Consider the following 22516-nt stretch of genomic DNA (forward strand, 5'->3'; position numbering starts at 1 on the left):
GACGACAAGGGACTTGCTAAGAGAGCAGCATTCTTACTGTGTAAGTCACTGTTTTTCACACTGTCCTCTACCGTCCCCTCTCCACCTATCCCACACAAGGTTCTCCCATGTGCCACCTAACACCCTCAGGAGAGTTGTGAGTAGTGTACATCCACACTCCGGCAAACATGTCACCCCACCTGTCCCCTCCACCAAGCACTGAAGCCAACACCTCCCCAGCAACGGACTCCACTCAGTCCATCCCAGGGACAAGGATCCCAGTGTCACCCACGTTCCTGCTAGCTGGGTAGACTGAGATAGCCAAATGGCAAGGTCCTCACACTGAGCTTGGGTGACAGCCGCATCACCCACAGACAGACGTGAGAGGTGCAGGGGACACCAGAAACTGTGCACGGACCCCAGGTTCCACCCTGAGCAGCCATTCGGCCAAAATCATCCCTGCCACAAGCCCGCGGGAGCAGCTGGGACAAACAGACAGCTCCCAGGACGTGCCCTGTTGGGCCCCACAATGTCTGACAAGTTTTGAATTAAACCTAACTTGGACATTAGGAACTGGAGTGGCATTTCCACGTGCTTTCAGTGAGTAACTAGGGGCATCTGCCACATGCCAGGCACCATTCTGGGCACTGGGGAGGGGAAACAGGCCCAGATCTCTGCCCTTGGTGAGCTAAGATACCCTAACGCAGGAGATGGGAAGATCAGTCAGTGCACCAAGACTACAGGACAGAACGTGAGCTAGTGAGGGGTGGCGAAGGGGACAGAGAACGGCAGAGGCAGTTCTTCTATAGCAGAGGTGGTCCGAGGAGGCTTCTCAGAGGAGGTGACATCTGAGCAGCAGGAGCCTGACAAAGATGATGAGTGAAGCATCACATGTACTCACCAGAAAATTGGTTTCCCTGATCATCACCTAAATTCACATCTAGGAACGATACCAATCGGATATCAGACTGAGGTGGGGGGTGAGGGGAGGGGATGGGTGTATGCCTACATGATGAGTGCGTTGCGCACCGTCTGGGGAATGGTCACGCTTGAAGGTGCTGACTCGGGGAGGGGGGGATGCGAGGAGGGGATGGGTATATACCTACATGATGAGTGCAATGCGCACTGTCTGGGAACGGACACACCTGGAGCTTTGACTTGGGGGGGACAGGCGGTACATGGGCAACGTATGTAACCTGAAATTCTGTATCCCCCATAATAAGATGAAATAAAAAAAAAAAAAAAAAGAGAAGATGATGGGTGAGCCTCAGGATATCTGGGGTAATAACATCCTAGGCAGAGGAAATAGCAAGTGCAAAGGCCCTGAGGCAGGAACCTGCTTGTTATGCTCAAAGAACTTCAAGGAGGCAAGCCTGGCTGAGCAGAGGGTGAGAGGAGCAGAGGAGGTCAGAGAGGAAACAGGGATGAGATCACATAGGACCCTGCAGACAGCAATGGGGAGGAATGTGGACTTTATTCTGGGTGAGCAGAGAGCGGCTGGAGGGTGTCCAGTGGAGGGGTGACATGAGCTGACTTCAGTTAGGCTGCGGAGAAGGCAAAGGCAGAGGCAGGGAGAGCCTCGGGGGCTGTGGCAGTGGCCCAGGAGAGAGGAGGAGTGGAGGCGTCACAGAGCTGGTCTCTGGACAGACCCTGAAGGCAGAGCCCACAGGACTTCCTCGTGGATGGGACGTGGGGGAGAGAGAAAGAGGGGCACCAAAGGGAAGCCCAGGGTTTGGCCTGAGCAACCAGGAGGAAGGAGGGCTATTTACTGAGATGGGGACAAAGGGTGGGTGGGGAAGGGACATGGTCTGGGGTGAGCCGGGCATTTGGTTTTGGACATGCTAAGTAGGAGATGCCGCTTGGACATTCAAATGCAGAAACTGAACGGGTTCGGGGGTGAGGCACAGGCTGAAGTCATCCACACGGAGATGGAGGTTACAGCCATGGGACTGTCCACACAAAGCCCTGTGCGTGGACATCCCGGCAGCATTACTCACAGTGGCCAGAAAGTGGACACAACCCAAATGTTCATCAGCGAGTGAATGGATAAACAAAACCTGGCCCAGCCACACGACGGAATGTGACTCAGCCACAGAAAGGAACGAGGTACTGACACACGCTCTGGCACAATGACCCTTGGGGACATTATCCTAAATGCAATAAGACAGTCACAAAAGGACAAATACTGTGTGATTCCACTTGTACAAACTACCCAGAACAGGCAAGTTCGTGGAGACAGAAAGCAGCGGTGGCCGTCAGGGGCTGGAGGACGGGGTGGGGGTGGCTGCTAATGGGTCTGGGCTTTCCTTTGGGAGTGATGAAAAGGTCCTAAACTTATTGTGGTGATGGTTGTGCAGCCCTTGAATATATTAATACTTAAAAAAAAAAAGGCCACAGAGTGGACGAGGCCACCACGGAAGCAAGTCTAGATAGAGAAAAGGCCCAAGCACTGAGCCCAGGGCCACCTGTGCTCGGAGGTCTAGGAGACAAGGCAGCAACAAGAGCCTGAGAACAAGAGACTGCAGAGTTGGGGGTGAAGGTGGCAGCCGCCCCCTTTGGACAGGACATGCACCCTCCAGTCGGCCCCAGCACCGCCCCTGCCCCAGCGGCCTCACTCACTCCCACCACTCACCGGGCCCTCGTAGAGCCCCGCCCAAGGCTGGAAGCTCTGAGGGGCACGGCCTGGGTCTGTCTTGTTCGTGACTGTGAGATCCCAAGCGGCGCCAGCAAGTGGCACACAGTAGGCGCCACAGCGAGATCTGTGCATCACCAGGAAACAGTTAAAAGGGTCAGTGGCGGTCAGGTTCCGGCCAGCTGTGCACCAGAGGCATCACCCCAAACCCAAATCATTTCCCTGGAAACGTCGGTGGAAAACTCAACAAAGCCTGAAATGCCAACTGTCTATCCCGGGCCTGGGCCGAAGAGCTGAAATAGAATGTTCTGGCTATTCTTAGGCAATGTTCAAGTTCAGCTTTGGGGGGCTGTTTCCAAAAAGGCTTTCATTCTCGCCTCTTCCTCTTCCTCCCCAGGCCCCTTGACCCTGTGCACCTACACAAGTCAGAGGTCAGCTCTAACAAGGGGACCCAGAGGGCTGCAGCGACACCTGCGCGGGCGTCAGAATCAGGAAGGGCCAAGGGGGCAGGTCGGGGTTTGAGCTCAGCTGCTCAAGCTCATGGGATCATCTTTGAAAATCCACTGGAAAATGTGACAGAAAGGAGGAACTGGAGGGGCGCGGGTTATGAAGAGTTGCCCTCAGTCCCGGCTGTTTGCTGATGCAAACGTTCCGGCTGTGGGTGCCAAAGGCCAGGACACTCTGAGCAGCTCTGCCGGGTGGAGAGCATGGCATGCCCCATCTAAGGCCCTGCTGGCTGGTCCCCCAGCGAGCGCCCTCCCCCTCAATAAACACAGCTGGAGCCCGAGGCAACACAGCCTGCCTCCCTGCCTCCTCCCTGCCTCCAGAGTGCAAACGGGCAGTGTAAACAGCCAGCTGGGCAGAAGAGCAAACCCACAGCCGCTCCATCGCGCCATCGCCGTTTCCGGTGGGCCATTTCCTCCACCGATCGCCGGGCGGTTCTGCCCTGCTCTCTGTTCTCCTGGGAACCCAGAACCCAAGAATCCCACCAGACCCAGAGATGTGAGCGGGCCTCAGAAATGCCTGGGCCTACCCTGGAGCTCAGAGTCCCCCCGTACACGCAGGTCAGCCCCACTGGTTGTTAAAATTATTACGGAAGCTGCTGCTCCAAGAGCCTGCCGGGACTTTCCCAAGATCCAGAAACCAAAGCTCAGCTCAGCTCTGGGGCTGCAGCTGGTGGTTCTTCTCATGGGTCAGATGCTTAAGGTTTTGAAACCCGGGGAAGAGGGAGCAGCTGAGCCACCAGGCCACAAAACACAGGGCCACCCACCTTCTTAGACCCTATTTAAGGAACTAGGAAGGGCAACATCCCTGATACTCAGGCACTTTGGCAGTTTAACTCCCCAAAGTGCTTCTCGACGGGCAGTGTAGCTGTGTGGTCAGGCGGTATCTGGAATCAGACTGCCAGGTTCAAATCACGGTTCCTACTTCTTACCCGCTGTGTGGCCTTTTGCACGGGCCACTTCCTTTCTCTGGGCCTCAGTTGCCTCACCTCCAAAATGGGGCTAATCACAGTGCCTACCTGAGTTACTGTTAGAATTAAGTCCATGTTTATTCATCATAACAACCCCCTAAGTACTATTCACACAAACCCCATATTACAAATGAGAAACTGAGGCACAGAGAAATGAAGTGACTTGCCGAAGGTCACACAGCTAGTGAATGGCAAAGCTAGGATCGAAACCCAGACAGCTTCTGGCTGCAAAGCCTGGCTCTAATCCAGAGCTCAGCATATCTTTTCTGTAAAGGGCCAGAGAGTAAATATTTTAAGTTTTGCTGGCCACATCCGGTCTCTGTTGCATACTCTTCTGCTTTTTGAAGGTTTTTTAAATAACTGTTTAAAAAATGGAAATACCATCCTTAGCTCATAGGTTGTACAAAAACAGGCCATGGGTTAGATCTGGCCCACAGGCCACAGTTTTGCCTACCTCATCTCTAAATCTGTAGTATTCTGCCTCTTAAATGCTTGCAACTAATCCAAGTTTGAAACACACCAAACAGATCAAATGAAGCACATCTGCAGGCCCAGTCTGGTCCGCAGGCTACCAATTTACAAGTCCCACCTGGAGCTTCTTCCACACCAAGGTGAGAAGCTACAGCATTTCCAACACCCATCCGGGATCAAAGTCATGGCAAGAACAACTGCAGAAGTCCCGTTTAAGATCCCAGGGAGAGCTGGGGCCAACTCCCATGGCTGCACATGTTAAAGACCTGTGCTCATGGGCAGAGCTAATGGCCCCAGGGTCTGGTCCAGCTCAGAGACTTGAACGTCACCCACCTTCTCCAGCAGAAAGCCAAGTTCAAGAATCCCCCAGTGCCCTCCCCTCTCCTTTCCCTTCCAGTTCATGGAGCAAGGACACATGTGGTCCCTGTGAGCAGGTGCGTGAATGAGGTCCCACCAGTCCAATTAACTCACCAGCAGGGAAGCCGGGAGACAGCTGTCAGAGATAAGGCCTCCAGGACAGAGCCAGGACAGCTCCAGCCAACAGGCGTTTTTTTCAGTTATTTTCAAAGGCTGAAAACCCTGGGCTGAGAGCAGCAGCAGGTGGCAGAGCCATCCGCCCAGCTCGGGATCTGCCCAGCGGCCAGCCTGAAGCTCGAATCAAGACTTCTTGATCCCCACACAAGCAGCAAGTCCCCCCTGCTCTGCCAACCGAGACTAAGCCAGGGATGGCTGGGCAGGGAAGAACAGCAAGTGTGCGGATGGTTGTGGGCTGCCCACCCAACACCTGTCCCCATCCCCACCTTTCACAAATAGCCTAGAATTTAGTGAGAGGGTCCACCTGTCCCCACTCATGGAGCTTGTAGCCTGTGGAACCCAGTGATTGGTTAAGGTTGGAACACATGACCCAAGTCTGAGCCAAATAGGGCTCCCTTGCTAAGAGCGATTGGTTCAGGAGTGAAGCACCTGACCCAGATCTCAGCCAATCAGAACATAATACTGCCCTGCTCACTGTCATTGGATCACAGTAGAGCATGGGACCATGTCTCAGCCAATCAGGGCACAGCACTACCCAGCTCATAGTGATTGGTTCAGAGTTAAAGCACAGGCCTAAGCATTTACGATAAATGGTTCAAGCAAAGGCCTCAAATGATTGGTCCAGGTCAAAGCACATGACTCAGGCCCGAACCATTTGGAATATGACCTTCCCCCGACCACAGATGGCCAGAGCCTGAATGAATCTCAGGACTTTGCTCAGCGTTAAAAGAGAGGTTCACTCTGTCCCACTGACTTTAAACTTAACAAGATGTGAGGCCAGAGTAACTACGGCCATCTGCTACCACGCTGAAAATAAACCCAAACGGTGGAAAGCAGGGTGAACAGGAGAGAAAGAGACAGGGTCCCGGTTTGGATCCAGCCAGCCCAACGCTGGCAAGGTTTCTCAGCTACTTGAACTAACAAATTTTATGTTTTGCTGAAGCCAATGGGTTTTCTGTCACTTCAAACACGGTAAGAGGAGTCGGGTGAATGCCTCACCTTTAGGAGGAGCGGGTACTTGCAGATCCTCTGAATCGGAGACAACAGGTAGCCCTCCAAAGGGATGTCCGTGGTCTTCCGGCCTCCCAGAAGCATGCAGCTCTGCAAAGGGACAAGAGAGCTTCATTAAAACTCGCCAAGGATGGCACAGACACATGGCCACCCTCGAATAACCATGGGACACTCTCAAAGCAGCACAGCTATAGACAGTCACTTGGGAAACAATTTAGCAACCCCTAGGAGAGATGAAACTGTGCGTATTCTACAACGCAGCACAAAGCCTAGATTGGGAGTTGGTCAAGTACGGCCTGTGAGCCAAATCTTGCCCATTCCCTGTTTTGGTAAAGTTTTACTGGAACACAGCCACTCCATGACCACGTTGTCTATGCTTTGTAGCTACAATGGCAGAGTTAAGTCATTGCAACAGAAGCCATAGAGCCACAAAACCTAAAATATTTACTATCTGACCTTTTACAGAAAAGTTTGTCCACTTCTGGTCTAGAGAAACTTTCACATACAAACACCAGGAGACAGGGACAAGGACATTGAAAACTCCCTGTTTAGGATAGCAACAAATGGGAAGCAACCTAAATTCTATCAACTGAAGAGTGGAAAAATACATTTGTATTTTTGCTTCAGTCTGTTTGCAGCAGATTTATATAACGGTACACCATACAGTAGCAAAGATGGGAGAACTAGGGCCATGCATAGTAACATGGATGAACCCCAAAAATGTACTCTTGAGCAAAAATGAAAATTAGAAGGATATGTATGGTGTGAACCCATTGATATAAATCCTTTAAAGACATGGGAAACAAAAGGCATTGTTTATGGAGAACATGTATGTAGCCAAATATGAAGATATGCATGTGAAAGAAATGTCCCATACTCCAACGGGGGTTACTTCCGTGGAGAAGGATAATGGATTGGAAAGTGAATTGGGAATCTTTTTTTTTTTTTTCTTTAAGAGACTGGGTCTTGCTCTGTTGCCCAGGCTGGAGTACAGTGGTGTGATGATCTTCCTGCCTCAGCCTCCCAAGTAGCTGTGATTACGGGCATGCGCCACCACATCAGCTAATTTTTTTTGTAGCAACAGGGTCTCACTATGTTGCCCAGGCTGGTCTTGAACTCCTGGCCCCAAGCAATCCTTCTGCCTTGGCCTCCCAAAGTGCTGGAATTACAGACATGAACCATCACACCCAGCTAAATTGGGAATCTTTAGCTATTACTGAAAATATTCTATTTCTTTACCTGGGAGTGGGGTACATGAGTGCTATCATATAAGCACCTACACTGTGGCTTGCAGAGTTTAAAGTCCAGCTCTACCAGGACTAAAATATAGTTATAACTGCCACCCTCATCCCCAACCCCTGTCCACAACGATCAACCCAATGTCCTCCATATCAAAACTTCCTGTAGCCCCCTTGGCTCTGCTTATTCCATGCCCCCTGCCTAAACCACTTTCTCTTCCCTAATAAAAACAAAAATAATAACAACATGGTCATCATCCATTACTAACACTGACCGAGAGCTAACCATGTGCCCAGCAGGCCACAAGGGCCCTACTGCTGACCACCAAGCACCCTAGCAACTGGAAATCATTATGATTATGTCCATGTCACAGCTCAGACCATTGGGGTTTGAGAGGTTTAGTTTTTCACCACAAGGCCATCCCAGGAAAAGTGAGCCACAGAGGTGGGATCTAGAGCCAGGCAGGCTAACACACAGCCTGGGCTTGGAACCACGATGCCAGGCTGCCCTGCCCCCAAGCCCACCCATGTGCCAAGGCCAGCCCAGCCACCCCACCTGCTCTCAATTCCCCAGACTGCTTCCTCCTGGAGCCGCCATAGGAGGTCATTTGTTCCACGCAGCTATCAGTCGCATTACAGGCCCTGTCTTCTCCTTTAGGAGAGGCTCCAGCTTAAGAATCCGTTTTTGTTTGGCAGGAACCGTGAGTTACATGGCCTGGGTCCCTAGGGCTCACTGCGTGCCCATTATGGATAAGTGAATGAATTAACAAACTAACAAATGAAGAAACCGCCAGCACATCCAGCAATGAAGGGGTCTCAGATCCCTCTCAACACCCCCTGAACAGACTGGACATCAATCGGTACTCATGGGAAAAGGGATTCCCATCCCATCATTCATTCATTCATTCATTCATTCAACAAATACACACTGTGTGCTTACTACGTGCTGTGCACAGTTCCAAGCACCGGGGATCTGCCCAACTAAACAAATTCCCTGCTTATATTCAAGTAAAAATACAATTTAAGACCAGAGAACATTGATCATGTGCCCACCACAGGCACCAAGACCTCGCCCAATTCCCAGAGCTGCTTCCATTGACTTTCAGGGAAACTAACAGGCTCTCTTCTTGAAGAAGCAGAATCCTGGGGACCCCAGGTCCCTGCTCTGGCTGAGCTGTGCAGCCCCCATCCCTGTGTCTACCCCTGGCACAAACGGAGGATCAAGGCTGTGGCAGCTGGGAGATGCCAGGCCTGACACTGCTCACACTCAGGCCTTTGTCCTCTGAGCCAGCGCTTGCCACAAGCTGCCCTGGTGATGTCAGCTCTGGGCAGAGAAGGGGGAGCTTGTGGGTGGGGTGTGCTTTCCAGAGCCCCCAGGGCCTGGCAGGAAAAGGGCCCATCTCTTTGTCCAGGATCAAGGAGTTTTCACAAGACTGTCACAGCCACCAACTACACTTCTCCCCAAACTCTGTAGATTGTTGCTTCATTTTATTTTCTTAAAAAAAAAAAGCAAACACACACAGAGCTTGCATTCACTATTCTCTTATTACACTTCAGGCACTACGGGCAGAACTTTTGAAAATCATCTCCTTAAACCCTCCTAATCCACAGAAGTGACTCAGGTGTCAACCTCATGGTCTTCCCGATCTCCCAGTAGCAGCAGCCCGCCGGCCCCTGGGCTGTCCTAGGTCCTCCTTTCTGTCCACACTCGCCCCATGCCTGATCCCATCCTGACCCACGGCTGAAGCACCATCTTTATGCTAAAAATGCTCAGATTTCTGTCTCCAGCCCGGCCCCTTCCCTAAAACTCCAGACTTGAATCTCAGACAGCCTTTCAGACATCCCCACCTGGAGGTGTCTCAGGCATCTTAAACCTCATGCATCCCAAAGGTGATGTTTTACTTGCCTCTTACACCTGCTCCTACCCCAGCCTTCACCATCTCAGGAAAATGCGATTCCATTCTTCCAATTGTTTGGGCTCAAGATGCTGGAGTCACCTTTGATTGCTCTTGTTCATTTATACCCCAAAGCTAACCGTGAGGCAGATTATGTCAACTGGGCCTTCAAACTCCACTTGAGTCCAGCCACCTCTCCTACCACTACACCCTGTTCTCGGCCACCACCTCCTGCCTAGACTGCTGCAGTAGTCCTACGGTGGGGCGAATGGTGATTCCCGAATGCTGTGTCCACCCAAAACCTCAGAATGTGACCTTATTTGCAAACAGCCTTTTGAGGGAGTGCAGCCCTGCCAACACCTTGATTTCAGACTTCTGGCCTCCCAGACTAAGAAAACATATTTTGTTGTTTTAAGCAAGCCAGTTGGTGGCAACTGTTACTGCAGCCCTAGGAAATATATACAAGCCTCCTCCCTGGTCCCTCACGTGTAATCACGGGGGCCTTTCAGAATGCAAAGCAGTTCAAGTCGTCCCTCTGCTCAAACCCCCCCGTGGCTTCCCATCCCACTCAGAATAAAATTGAACATTCTTTAAAGTACTGCCACATGCTCCAACAGGGGTGACCCCACAGACAGCATGGTGAGCAAAAGCAACCAGACACAAAAGCAGCCGTATGATTCCATTCAGGTAGAATTCTAGAACGGGCAAAGCTCACCTTTGGTAAGAAAAATCAACATAGTGGTTACCGTGGAGGCAAACAGAGGCATGACTTGGAAGGAGCATGAGGGAACCTTCTGGAATGACAGCAATGTTCCAACTCTTGACTTTGGTGGTTCCATGGGAGTAGATATATGTAAACATTCATGATCCCATGAGTACATTTACTACATGTATGTTCTACTTCAATAAAAAAGCTATTTAAACATCTCTGACTCTTTCTATTGACTAAATGCTCCTTCATTATCTGGCTTCTTTAAATCTCTGTGACCTCATCTCCTCCCACTCTAGTGCCATTCGCTCTAGCTACCCTGGCCTTCTTGCCATTCCTCAGACACTCCTACCTCAGGGCCTTTGCACTTGCAGCTCGTCTACCTAGAATGCTTTCCAGACACCCCTTTGCCTCTCTCTCTTTCTCTCTCTCTCCCTCTCACTCCATCCACATCTCTGCTTAAATGTCACCCAAGATATAGTTTTCCCAAACAGTAATCTAAATAGCAGCCACCACCTTAACTCCCTCAAATATATCCTGTCATTCTTAATTTACTTTATTTCTTCCAGATAACATTACATGGGATATCATTTAAGTCTCCCCCAACTAGAATGGCCACTCCATGAGAACAGGGACTTTTTCTTGCCTTGTTCACTGTCGTATTCTCAGGACTTAGAATGAACCCTGCTGCATGATAGGTGCTTAATAAGAAATTGTTGAATGATTAAATAAACAAATCATCCCCATTGTACAGACAAGAAAAACTGAGGCAGAGAAAGATAAAGTCATTGTCCCATCACTCAGCTAGCGCACAGCACATCATGAATGGAAGGCCAGATCTTGTTTGTTCCCAAAACCTTAACATCCCGTAACAGACTCGCAACAGCTCTTCTGCAGGTGGCCAAAAGCTGGGAGACGCCAGCAAGGAGGGAGACAGATGGTACATATGCTGGCCCCCCACACGTCCTCCTCTGCCCAGCCCAGCCCACCCAGCTGCTGCTAGGAAAACGGCAGTTTGGCCCACCAGGAAGACGACGTGAGAGAGAGAAAGGAAAATCTGCCCTTCCCCTCCCATGCCCTTGCACACACCTTCCCGGCATCTTCCTGCTTCCCAGGACCCAGCTGAGCCCAAAGGGACACCCTGAGATGGGGAGCCCGAGGCCAGGGAGCCCAGAGCCCGGGCAGCAGGGGCCATGGCCAGGTGGTGCCGCCTGCAAGTCAACGGTCACTGCAGAAACGTGGCCGACTCTGTCCACATGTGGTCTCACCGTAGCCTGACTTCATCTTTGCATCCTACCTAAACTATTTTACAAACGTAAGTGCAAAAATGGAAATGTGAAGACGCAGATACCAGCTATGAAAAGCATCAGTCCTAAAAGCTTAATTCACTTGAGACAAAAATGGAAATCAGTCAGCCAATCTGCCCTTCCTCAGATGCTCACTGGAACCAGGCCAACAACGTGAAATCACTTGTGAGGGAAACATATAACATTTTGCATCAAAATTCTGGAAATACTTTGTTGGAGAGACTGTGCATTAAGGAGAAGTGCAATGAGGAATTTTATTATATAGTTTAGCTCTCTGGGAATACAGCTAACACCCCTTATGCTACGTCAGTTAATTGTTCTACTTGCGTGCGCCAATTCTGTATGTGCTGTGGGGAAAACAAACAGCACGGGTGGAGGAACGCCTGTGACTCAACAAGAGGGGATTTAGAGGTGAAAGACTGGAATCGGAGCCCATGATAAGCTCAATCACATGTCAAGTACAGACCCTTAGCATGTCCCTTAATATTTTGGTGTCATCAAAGTCACCTGTGGCAAAGGCTATGCAGTATTCCCTAATGTATTCTTCTTCCACAACAGCAGAATTTTTAGACAGCTGCCCAGAACAAAGCTTGTATTTCCCAGCCTCCCTTGCAGCGGGTGCAGCCATGTGACTAAGTTCTGGCCAATAAGATGTGAGCAGAAGAAGATGCATGCAGTTTCCTGTTATGCCCTTAAAAGGAAAACGATATGCCCTCCTTCACACCATTCCTGCACCCACCACCTGGAATCAGGGTGTGTTGAGAGGCCATCTTAGACCATGCCAATGAGGCTCATACTCCAGGAACTTGGCCCCTCACACTGGAGCCCCTATACCAGCCCCAGGCTGTCTACATCCACATTGTTCACATGTGGGAGAAATAAATGTCTACCTTGTTTAAACCACTGTTATTTCATATGTCTGCAAAGCAGACAAATGTATATTTTAACTCAAACACAACAGATAGTGGTTTGGAAGGCTCAAAGGGGGTCACAAATGAGAACCTGTTTTACGCATAAGTGAAGCTCTCTATGAGTATAGGGAAAACCACCATGGATGTCTACTGGTTTTCCTGACCAACAGCCATTTATTCCCAACTCACTTACCTGCATTCCCACAAATGCAAACCAACTGTCTCTAGGGATCACTGCACCCTTAGGCCCCACCATATGGGTGGACCTGACCCCGCCCTCCATCTCCAGAAGAGACCAATCAGAATACCACCCAATCCCCCTTGTCAAGGGCAACTGGTTCAGGGAGAAGGTTTTGAGCCAAGGTGAGCCAATGAGCTTCAGACTCAGGATTTTTGCTGTTACTATGAGGAAAGAGGAGTTCCCTTCAGCCTGGAGTTGCTGGGCTATGAGAGATACAAGCGTGGAGCTGCGGGGGGCACACTGCCGCCACTTGGGGATAGCCTGCCCGGGAATGGAGCCAAGGCAGGGGAAGGCAGAGCCAAGAGATACATTCCTGATGATGTCATTTGAACACCCAGACTCTACATGTCTGAAGCCCTCTCAGGTCTTAAACTTCCCAGAAAAGTAAAACCAGTAAATTCATTTTTGGTTTTTCTGTTGTTGTTGTTTTGCTTAAGCCAGTTTTAATTGGATTTTCTTTCACTTAAAATTAAATAATCCTAATGATATCAGTAATCCTAATGATAATAATCCCAATAATAATAACAGTAATGATAATTACTATTGCTACCACTTTTATTAGAACCATTACTTTAGACCAAGAATGGGTGAAGTTGACCCTAATCCAGCCCTCTGCCTGTTTTTATAAATAAAGTTTTATTGCAACACATCCGCCACATATTTATGGCTGCTTGCATGCTACAACAGAGTGAGTTGAGTTGCCGAGACAAAAACTAAATGGCTGGCAAAGCCAAAAACATTCACTAGCTGGCCCTTTGCAGAAAACGGCTTCAGACAGGAGATGGCCCCAGCTGAGGAAGGATCCAGCATCACAGGGCAGCATGAAGTTCCTTGTGCCCCAAGACCCCCCAGGCTGAAGCAGAGGGGGAGGGCAGGCCAGGGCTGGCGGTCAACTTACCAATAGAAAGGCGCGCACAGTGGGGATCTTGTTGAGCTCCACCAGCAGCCTCAGGGCCTTCTCATGGTTGCTGCAATATTCCTCGTACACGCAGAACTTGTCCTTCTGCAAGACAAGGACAGGGCCTGTGGGAGACAGGTCACAGCAGGAAGGGAGGTGCCCTGAGATATGCCGACAGCTGCACTGGCAGGAACGGGCTACCCCAGACCCCAGGGAGGCTGCACAGGGACAGCGTCTCCGTCTCCACTCACTGCGGGCCGCCCTGCTTCCACTCCTGCCCCAGCTCTGCACCCAGCGGCGCAGCCCAGGGGTCACGAGTACAGACTCAAGCCAAGCAGCCTGGGCTTGAACCCTGGCTCTGCATTTCCTAACTGTGAACTTGGGCAGGTTACCTGACCTCCCTGTGCCTCAGTTTCCTCATCTGTATGGCAGAGTTAATAAAAGTCCCTAACTCATGGAGTTGTGATGGCAGCGGGGGTAGCTCTGTTGACTTCCAGATGCCCCTGGGTGCAAAGGTGGACTCTTTCTAGCCTAGAAGTCACCTGTAGGTCACCAGGTTCGTAACCATCAATCAGGGTTTCCGGAACTAGAAGGGACAGGAGTCTTCTTAGCAGGAAACTCTCAACTGAGCATTCTTGGTTCCAAACAACCCACAGAACCCGCCAAACCCCAAACAAGGATGTCCTGGGTGAGGCCACTAGAGGAGGAAGGTCTGCAAGGCTCAACCTTGGATGCGAGAGGGGAGGCCGGGGTGGGGGACAAGAGACGAAGAAGCTAAGGAAGGAAGAGGTGGGTCTGCAGGGCAAGCAGCTCGTCTTGTTTCTAAACAAGCCACCAGGCAGCCTTCTGGCGGAGGCTGCAGGAAATAGGAAACCAAAGAGAAAAGAAAAGGGGCTTGAGAGTCATAGGCTCACTCTGGGGCTCACTCTGGGGCCCCGTGTGCACCGTCTGGGCAGAGAGTCTGAGCAGCGAAGAGCCTGTGGCCAGTGCAGTGCCGCGTGCTCAGCAACTGGCACGGGCTGTCCTGCTCTCTCGGAACAACGTCAACTCACTCACTCCTCACAGTGGTAGTGACTGTAGCAGATCTGTTTCCACATGGGAAAACCAAGCCAAAGTCATTTGCCCGGGGTCTCACAGCTAGTGAGGTGGCAGAACCAGGATTCCAACTCTCTTAACCCCCACGCTGATGTCCAGCTCAAGGTTATACGCAGCCGTGGGAAGCAAACACACAGAGTGTGAATCTCAAGCCGCAAATCCACAGACTAAGCTCCAAGGGGCATTGCGGCAGAATAGTGAGGTGCACAGAGTCACTCTGGAAACCCCGCTTCACACTCCGTAAGTAGCAGGTGACCCTGGGCAAGTTGCTTCGCCTCCCTATGCCTTGGCTTCCTCGTCTATAAAATGGACATCATAACTGGCTGCCAACACCGAGGTTGCTGGAGGATGAAATAACTTCATATATGTTAAATGAGTAGAACAGGGCCTGGCACACAATAAGCACCACATTAGCTACAAACATAAATACAACTAACAAACGCCAATCCATAGGGAAAAATACCAAAACGACGTTACAATCGCCCAAAGTATGCACACACATACACACACCACAGGACAAGCCATCGTGATGCACGAGCCAAGGAACCACCAAACAATCCAAGCATTACACTGCACGAGCTATGTGCTCCAAACACCACCGCCACCATCAGTACGCACAGAAACACGCACTGAGTCACAACCACAACCTGTTCACCGAGTACCTGCAACCCAGTGAGATGCCGACACACACACACACACACACACACAGAGCAGGGAAGGAGAGGAAGGGACCCCCAGCCTCCCCCACACTGCCCAAACAGACCTTTTTCTATTTCCACTTGCCTCAAACGAGGTTAAGGGACCATCAAAGCCAAAGGACATGGGTGAGGAGAAGCCACAGGTGAAACCACATGGGGGCTGCCAGGCATACCTGGAGCCCGGGCCTCAGCTGCAGACTGCGGAGGGGCAGGCTGCAGGGAACAGGGCAAGGAGGAAAGTGAATCTCCTCGCTGTGGGTGACAGGGACTGGCCAGTGTCTGGGGGCCTGCTCCTGCGGAGGCCTGCAGGGCTGCAGAGGGAGAGCCAGGCTCCAAGTGCAGGCACATGAATGACAGTGGGAGGTCCCCACCATATATAATGAATTTAAAGAAAAAAAAAAAGTCCCTCTGCAGCCAAGAGACCTGGGCTTCCTCTGGGCCTACAGACCCCACTATCAGTGCTGCTCTGAGACACGACCCTGAAAGCCCCCAAGACCACTCTCACCAACCGCTACCAGCATCAACCTTGTAAGTATCAAGCGCGAGTTCTGCAGCCAGACCGTCCAGAGTCACAACCCGAACCCCCTCATCGCCAGCTCTGTGACCTTGGGCACGACAAAGCAATGCTTCTGCATGTCTGCATTCTCATCTGTGAAGTACAGACAATAAAGGCATCCTCAGGATAAGGTTCTGTGAGGATTAACAGCTGAATTTATATTAAGTGCTTAAAACACTGTATGGTAAGTGCTCCCTAAACATTGGCAAGTGTTATTGTTGCCATTATTGCCATCATCATTATTTCAGAAAATTCATTATCCCATTGATGAATCGCTCCGTGACAGGGTAGGGTGGTCGGTGGCAGAAAAAGAGGCCAGCAGAGTGAGCAGGAAGGTCTGGGGAAGGCCACCGGGGAAGGCACCAGGCAGATTCTGAGAAATGCGGTTTCACTTCTCATTCAAGCACTGTCCTCCCCCAACACCCGGACTGTGAGCTCCATGGCGGCAGGGTTTGCATCTGTCCAGGTCACTGCTGTGGTGCCAATGGTGACAACAGTCACTGGCAGAGAGCAGACTTCGCGACTGTTTGATGAATGAAGACAAGAAAACAGAGGAAGGAAGAGAACTGAGAGTGGCCTGATGGCTCCTCACACCGGCTACGTGCTTTGTCCCAGGGTGACCCCACCCCACCCCTAGCATGTGAGGGGTGAGCATGTGACCCAGGCAAAACCAATCAAAGAGCCCCCTGTCCTAGCAACAGTGGCCACATGACCCCAGCTGGGCCAATGAGAGCCCTCAAGGACTCACGCTGGAATTCTTGGGAAGAGACGCTCTCTTTGAACGGTTGAACCTCTGCCACCATGTGAGGCATGCGTCCCACACACCACTCCCCACCCTCCAAGAATAAAACCAACACAGAGAAACGCAGAGCCCAGGGACAGAGAATGACCAACTTCTGAGAACTTCACGTAAGGTCCTGGATCCAACTATGCCTGAAGCCAACACTCTCCTAAACATTTTTCACTTATATGAGCCACTAAAGTCCTTTCTTTGGTTAAGCCTGAGTTGGTATTTTTGTCACTTGCAGTGAAGACCATCTTTATACAGGCGCACTCTGAAAGTGGGAAGAAAATGAGAGACATGGGCCCAAGCTTTGTGAAGGGACATGGGCCTCCTGTCCACGCCCATCTGTACCATGAAGGGGCTGGGCCAGAAAGCAGGGACAGAGCTGTTTCTTCCCACACGCCAACCCATCAATGGTAGTGCTGGCTGGAACACTGGTGAGAAGGTTCTGGAGCCCCACAGGGAGCCCAGAAACAGAATGCTGTGATTAATTAGCAATGTCTGCACAGATGCAGGATAGGGGACCAAGCGATAAGATTGCCACAGGTTTGTCATTCCTCATCCCCGGAGCCCCTTCTCTGACACAGCCTGCAATGTCATCCTCTCCTTCAGCCCCCGGAAAGGGCAGGGGCCCAAGGCTTGAGGCTGGGAGAAGTTAAGTTTAGCAAATGACAACATCCTCTCTTCAATTCCATGCTCAGTTCAATCACTCCCATGTCCTTTCATCGAGCCTGACCCCAGCTGCTTGTCAGGCCCAAGATCCTGCAAATGTAGAAACGCTGCATTTGACAGCTCACAGTCCAAGTGTTCAATTTCCTCCTAGGGGCCCCACAGGGGGCTCTGATTGCTTTGCCAGAAAGAAAAGGACACACAGTTGCGCATACACAGATGTGGTGGGCGGGGAACTTGTAGCTGTGGGTTTGGGGTGGGTTTGGGGTGTGAAGGCGGGGAGGAGACAGTTGCCAGCTGGGGACAGCCAGGGGAGGGGATTTAGCCCCAGGGAGGGCTCACGGATTGTCAGAGGTGGCATCTGCTGTCCGCAGGACCTGGAGGTGACACTGGCTCCACAGAGACCATCTGCTCCAAACCACTGGTGTCACGGCCAGAAAAGCTGAGACCCAGAGAAGGGAAGGCGCCGGCCCATGCAGACACCTCCTCCAGTGCAGAGGGGAGCAGAAGAGTCAGGTCCCAACTTTTCAAGGGTCTCCCCACCCTGGCATTCACCCACCCACACAGCTACAGGGAGTGGGGATGAAAACAGAAGTTAAACCATACGACCCCCAAGTCAAACCTCTGATGGCTTCCTGTGACTCTTAGAATAAAATCTATGGTCCTGGCCTTGGCCCACAAAGCCCTGCTGATCTGTTCCCCCACCATACTGTCCCTAAACTCTGTCCTCCACTCTCTGCTCCAGCCACACTGGAGCCCAATGTTCCCAGCCAGCTCCCAGCTCAGGGCTTCTGCCCTTTCTTCCCTCAGGCCGGAACATTCTCCCCCAGGATCATCGCACCTCCCCACCTCGAAGAGGCCGTGCCTGCCGAGGGTGGCCAGATAAAACACGGGGCGCCCAGGGGAATTCTAATTTCAGATACACAACAAATAATTTTTTAGTATAAGTATGGCTCAGATATTGCAAGAGACATACACTAAAAAATGATTTGACGTTTACCTGAAATTCAAATTGACTTGGGTGTCCCTTGTTTTTACTTGCTAAATCTAGCACCCCGTCCCTGATCTCCCAATTTAAAGCAACCCTGGCCAGAGTCACTCCTCACCATGTCTGCATTTTATGTTATTCGTGATCAACATCGTCATCTGAAATGACATTGTCTGTTAACTCAGCCTCTCTCTCTCCAGCCGATGAGCCTCATGGCCCAGTACAGGGCCTCGTACACAGCAGGTGCTTAATACGTATTTCAGGAGACATTATCATGTAAGATGGTGAAAATCATAGACTCTGGAACCGGAATGTGTCAGCTCAAATCCTGGCTCTGACACTTACTAGTCGTGTAAGCTTGCACTATAATCTAAGCCTCGGTTTCCTCATCTGTAAAATGGGTATAACAGCGGCGCCCACCTTTAAAGGCTATTATGAAATTTTACTGAATTGATACACATAAGGCACATAGAACAGAACCTAGCACAAAGAAAATGTTCCCTCAGTGCTAGTTTGTGATAAACTCAGTGGCTGGTGGTTGGGTTTGGGGTAAGGAGGTGAGGATTCTTCTCCTGTCCCGACTGAGGCAGCACCAGTGGGCTGCGCTGGGAGCCAGGGCCCCTTCCGCTCCTAGAGAGCCTGTCTGCAGAGCTCTGTTCCCAATTACCACCCCGCCAGCCCAGATGCTGCCTCGGCTGTGGGAAAACGTTTCCAGGCAGGGAGTAAACAAGTCTGGGAACGGGGCTGAGCCCAGGCTGCTCTCCTGTGGGGCCGCAGTGGATGCTGTAGTAGCTGCTCCAATCCCCCGCCAGCGAGGGCAGAGGCACCCACTGCCCCACACGCTGGTGGCAGACAATGGCCTCAGCTGAAGCCCTCCCCAGGGACAGCCCTCGGCCTAAGAGAGCGGCAGCCTGAGGTTCTACACCTATTCCTGGGGAGAGCCCACATCCAGTGACCGGGCAGTGTGGGTGCAAAGGCCTCACCCTCTCGCCGCAACGTGCATGACCCGAAGGGCCATCCGAGCTCCAGACAGTTCCAACAGGATCTGAGGTCAGGGCAGAGCTGTGCAGCCTCCCCTGCCGCTGCTTCCAAGAGGCCACCTGCACACGCATCTCCAGCTTCCAGAAACCCAGCCTCCAGCAGGGGCTGCCTCGAACACTCCCCAGACAGCGGAATGTGGGAGGCAGTAGCGTCCTCCATGCACCAGGGCGAAGGGGCTGATGATTTTAGTTTTTAAATTAAAAAGATGATTTTAAATTAAAAAGCACTGAATCACACACTAGGAAAGCTGGCTTCTTTTTCAACTGTTCCACTTAGCTCAAGCAGGGTCTCAGCGAGGAGTGATGTGACATTCGTACCAGTCTACACCCGTGGATCTCCCTTTCCATCAAACCGAAGACAGGCCTCGGGCTGAGAGGCACAGGTGGGCACGAGTTTCTAGACAGAAGGCGGTAACACCATTTGGTTTCTGTGGCACTTATTTTTATGATTATCTTCTATTTATAGCAGAGACATTCATTTTCCATTTCTAACAATGATGCGAATCTCCCTTTTTAAATAAGTTTATTTAAGGTGTTTTAAAGTTAATCAATTTTTTAAAGAATTAAACAATAATACAAAAGCTACCAGGTACAGCAAAGATCACAAACTCAGCGTGTGATCAGTGCAGTGAAGAACACCGGCTTAGCCACGATGAAGGTGCGAAGCCCCAAGGCCGCCTCCCCCAGGAAGCCTTCCCGGGCACCCTGGCTGGGAAAATGCCCACAGCTGACACTCATGCAGTATCAGCGCAGTGCTGGGCAGCTCATTCCATCCTCCTGACAGCCACGGCAGGTACTGTCATTACTCCTATTTTACGAAGTTGGAGACTGAGGCCCCAAGAGGTGAGGTGACTTGCCCAGGGTCAGCAGCAGAACAGGAGTTTGAGCGTCAGCTGTTGGCTCCAGAAATAAGCCCTGGCTCTTTCCTCTGAACCCGAAGGGGAGACGGTCCCTCCCACTCTTTTCATTTTCCTACGCAAACACGGTCACTGAACCCTGTGGCCACTCACCCCTCTCACCACCTCCACTGCCACCTCGCTGGCCCGAGGCACCATCTGGGTCTTGGGAGGGTGGCCTCTTAGCTGGTCTCCCTGCTGCCTCCTTGCCCCCCACACCGATGCTCCCTCCCAGCAGCCGAAGGGCCTTCTCAACCCAAAGTGGACCACAACCCAACACCTCCGCTGGCACCCACCCCACCTGTGCCCCATCACACGCTCTTATTTGTCCTTGTCAAACACAGAGAAGTGTCCACTGCATGAACCGGAAGATAACATCTGACATTTACCGAGACCTTAGCACGTGTTGGGAGCTGTTCTGAGCACTCTCCTGGCATCTCACTTAATCCTCACCACCACATCATGAGTTCATACCCATTTCACAGGCGAGGACACTGAGGCAGCACAGACCAGTTAGAACAACTTGCTGAGAGTAACATAATTACTGAGTAGCTCAGCAGCCTGGCCAGCAGTGCCTCCCCTCTGACCACAACATGAGACTGTCCACTAGGCTGTAACCCTGAGGACAAAGCTACACAGGCCCTGTCATCTTAGACTCTGACCACTAAGATGTGACCCCTTGGAGAAGTGAGTTAGAGTTGGTGATGGTGATGATGGCGATGATGATGATGATGATGGTGGTGGTAAGGGCTAGCATCGACCAAACGCTCACCGTAAGTCAAAGTTTCTCCACCTCAGCACTGCTGACATTTGAGGTCAGATAATTCTCCATCATGGGGGGTGTCCTGTGCATTGTAGGGTATTGGGTGGCATCCTTGGCCTCCACCTACTAGAAGCCAGTAGCACCCCTCCCCCTAGGGTTGTGACAACCAAAAATGTCTCCAAACATTTCCCAATGTCTCATGGGGGGCAGCTGCCCCTGACCAAGACGCCCTCTTCTGTGCTCAGCACTCCTCTGCTTCACCTCTGGGTCCTCCCATCAGCCCAGGAAGGAGGCATGACCATCCCTACTTCTTAACCAGAGGAGGAGACTGAGGCTCAGAGAGGCGAAGGAGTTTGCCCTCCCCATGAGGAGGGCCCAGGCAGCGCAGAGGAGAGGGTATGGACAAGCAGTTGCCTTCCCTCCTGCAGCCCACCACCCACGGAGCAAGGCAGTCAGCAATCCCGAGGGGAGATTCCGACCAGTGGCCCAAGTGGGCACCCAAGGATAAGACACACCGTGCTGGGCACTGGGTGGCTGGACTCAAACCCGGGTCTGTCTGAGGCCAAGTGCACCTTCTCAGCCACTAGGTACTCTGTTGGTCATTTTGTGGCAGAGGGGCCCTGCCAGGCCAGGAGGTCCAGGACCCCAGGATACAGTCACTCAGCGGGGGCCACACTCTGTGTGAAAGTGAGGGAGAGGAAGGCACTAGAAATGCCCAGTCTGCGGGGCCCACCTGCTCACCACGGCTGTTCCACCTCCCCCACAGGCCTCCAGAGGAAGCTGGTCAGGGGCGGGTGGAGCAGGAACCTGGCAGAGGCCACTTCTCAAAAGCTGCAGAGTCCACCCGGGCTGCAGCACCATACTCACGAATCTTAAGAAAACGTTCCCAAGTTCATGCTGAGACTGAGGCTCTGGGTGTAAACAGTACTCCAAGGCGGCCAAGAAATCCTTATGAACTTCCAGGATGTCTTCGATGTTGGAGAACAGGATCTGTGAGGAAAAGTGAGGCCGAGGATAGAGTTAATCAAAGCACAGAGGGAGAGCAAAGCCGAGCATAAAAAATATATAACCCCCAGTGCAGGTGGAGTTGTAGTAAAACAGGCACTCTCAAACACTGGAACCAGTTTACCGCTAATAAAAATAACCACTATAACAAAAATATTGCCAACATTTACTAATCAGGATTAGTGATTAATCTTGTGCTAAGAACTTTGTGTGCATTTATGGCATCTCATCCTCACTATAAGTCTGTGAGGTGGAAACTATTACTATATTATCCCCAATTTATAGACGAAGAACTAAGGCTCAGATAAAGTAAGTAACATTCCCAAGGTCACACAGTCCAGTAAGCAGCAGAACAAGCTTCACACTTAGTATGCAGACATTCAGCACAACTGGTGTGTCCAACCACAGGACTGGTTTTTAAAACGATGAGCGTACTTCCATGCACCTGCTAGAACGATGTGGTACAAGAAAATACAACAAGGAAAGATGTTTGAAACACGTTGTTTGAACTCCCACAAACAATATATGAGATTGCCTGTTTCCCCATGTCAATCTAAAAGTTTAAAATACACATACAATTTGATCCAGCAATTCTACATTTTAGAATTTAACGTTTTGGGCTGGGCACAGTGGCTCATGCCTATAATCCTTGCACTCTGGGAGGCTGAGGCAGGAGGATTGCTTGAGTTCAGGAATTCAAGACCAGTCTGAGCAAGAGAAAG

At 51.2% G+C, this 22516-nt stretch overlaps 1 protein-coding gene across 1 annotated transcript in view; it reads right to left on the reverse strand.

Annotated features, from left to right (window-relative positions):
* The window catches only part of PREX1 (phosphatidylinositol-3,4,5-trisphosphate dependent Rac exchange factor 1), a 163596-nt gene that overhangs the window by 75006 nt on the left and 66074 nt on the right, over positions 1–22516 (reverse strand). The window contains exons 3-5 of the mRNA XM_069496562.1: positions 21657–21779; positions 13301–13405; positions 6090–6191 (exon numbers count right to left, since the gene is read on the reverse strand). Coding sequence (XP_069352663.1) covers positions 6090–6191; positions 13301–13405; positions 21657–21779 — 330 coding nt within the window. The remainder of the gene's footprint in view (positions 1–6089; positions 6192–13300; positions 13406–21656; positions 21780–22516) is intronic.

The sequence above is a fragment of the Eulemur rufifrons genome, chromosome 20 (assembly GCF_041146395.1).
Source record: "Eulemur rufifrons isolate Redbay chromosome 20, OSU_ERuf_1, whole genome shotgun sequence".
NCBI classification, from domain to species: Eukaryota; Metazoa; Chordata; class Mammalia; order Primates; family Lemuridae; genus Eulemur; species Eulemur rufifrons.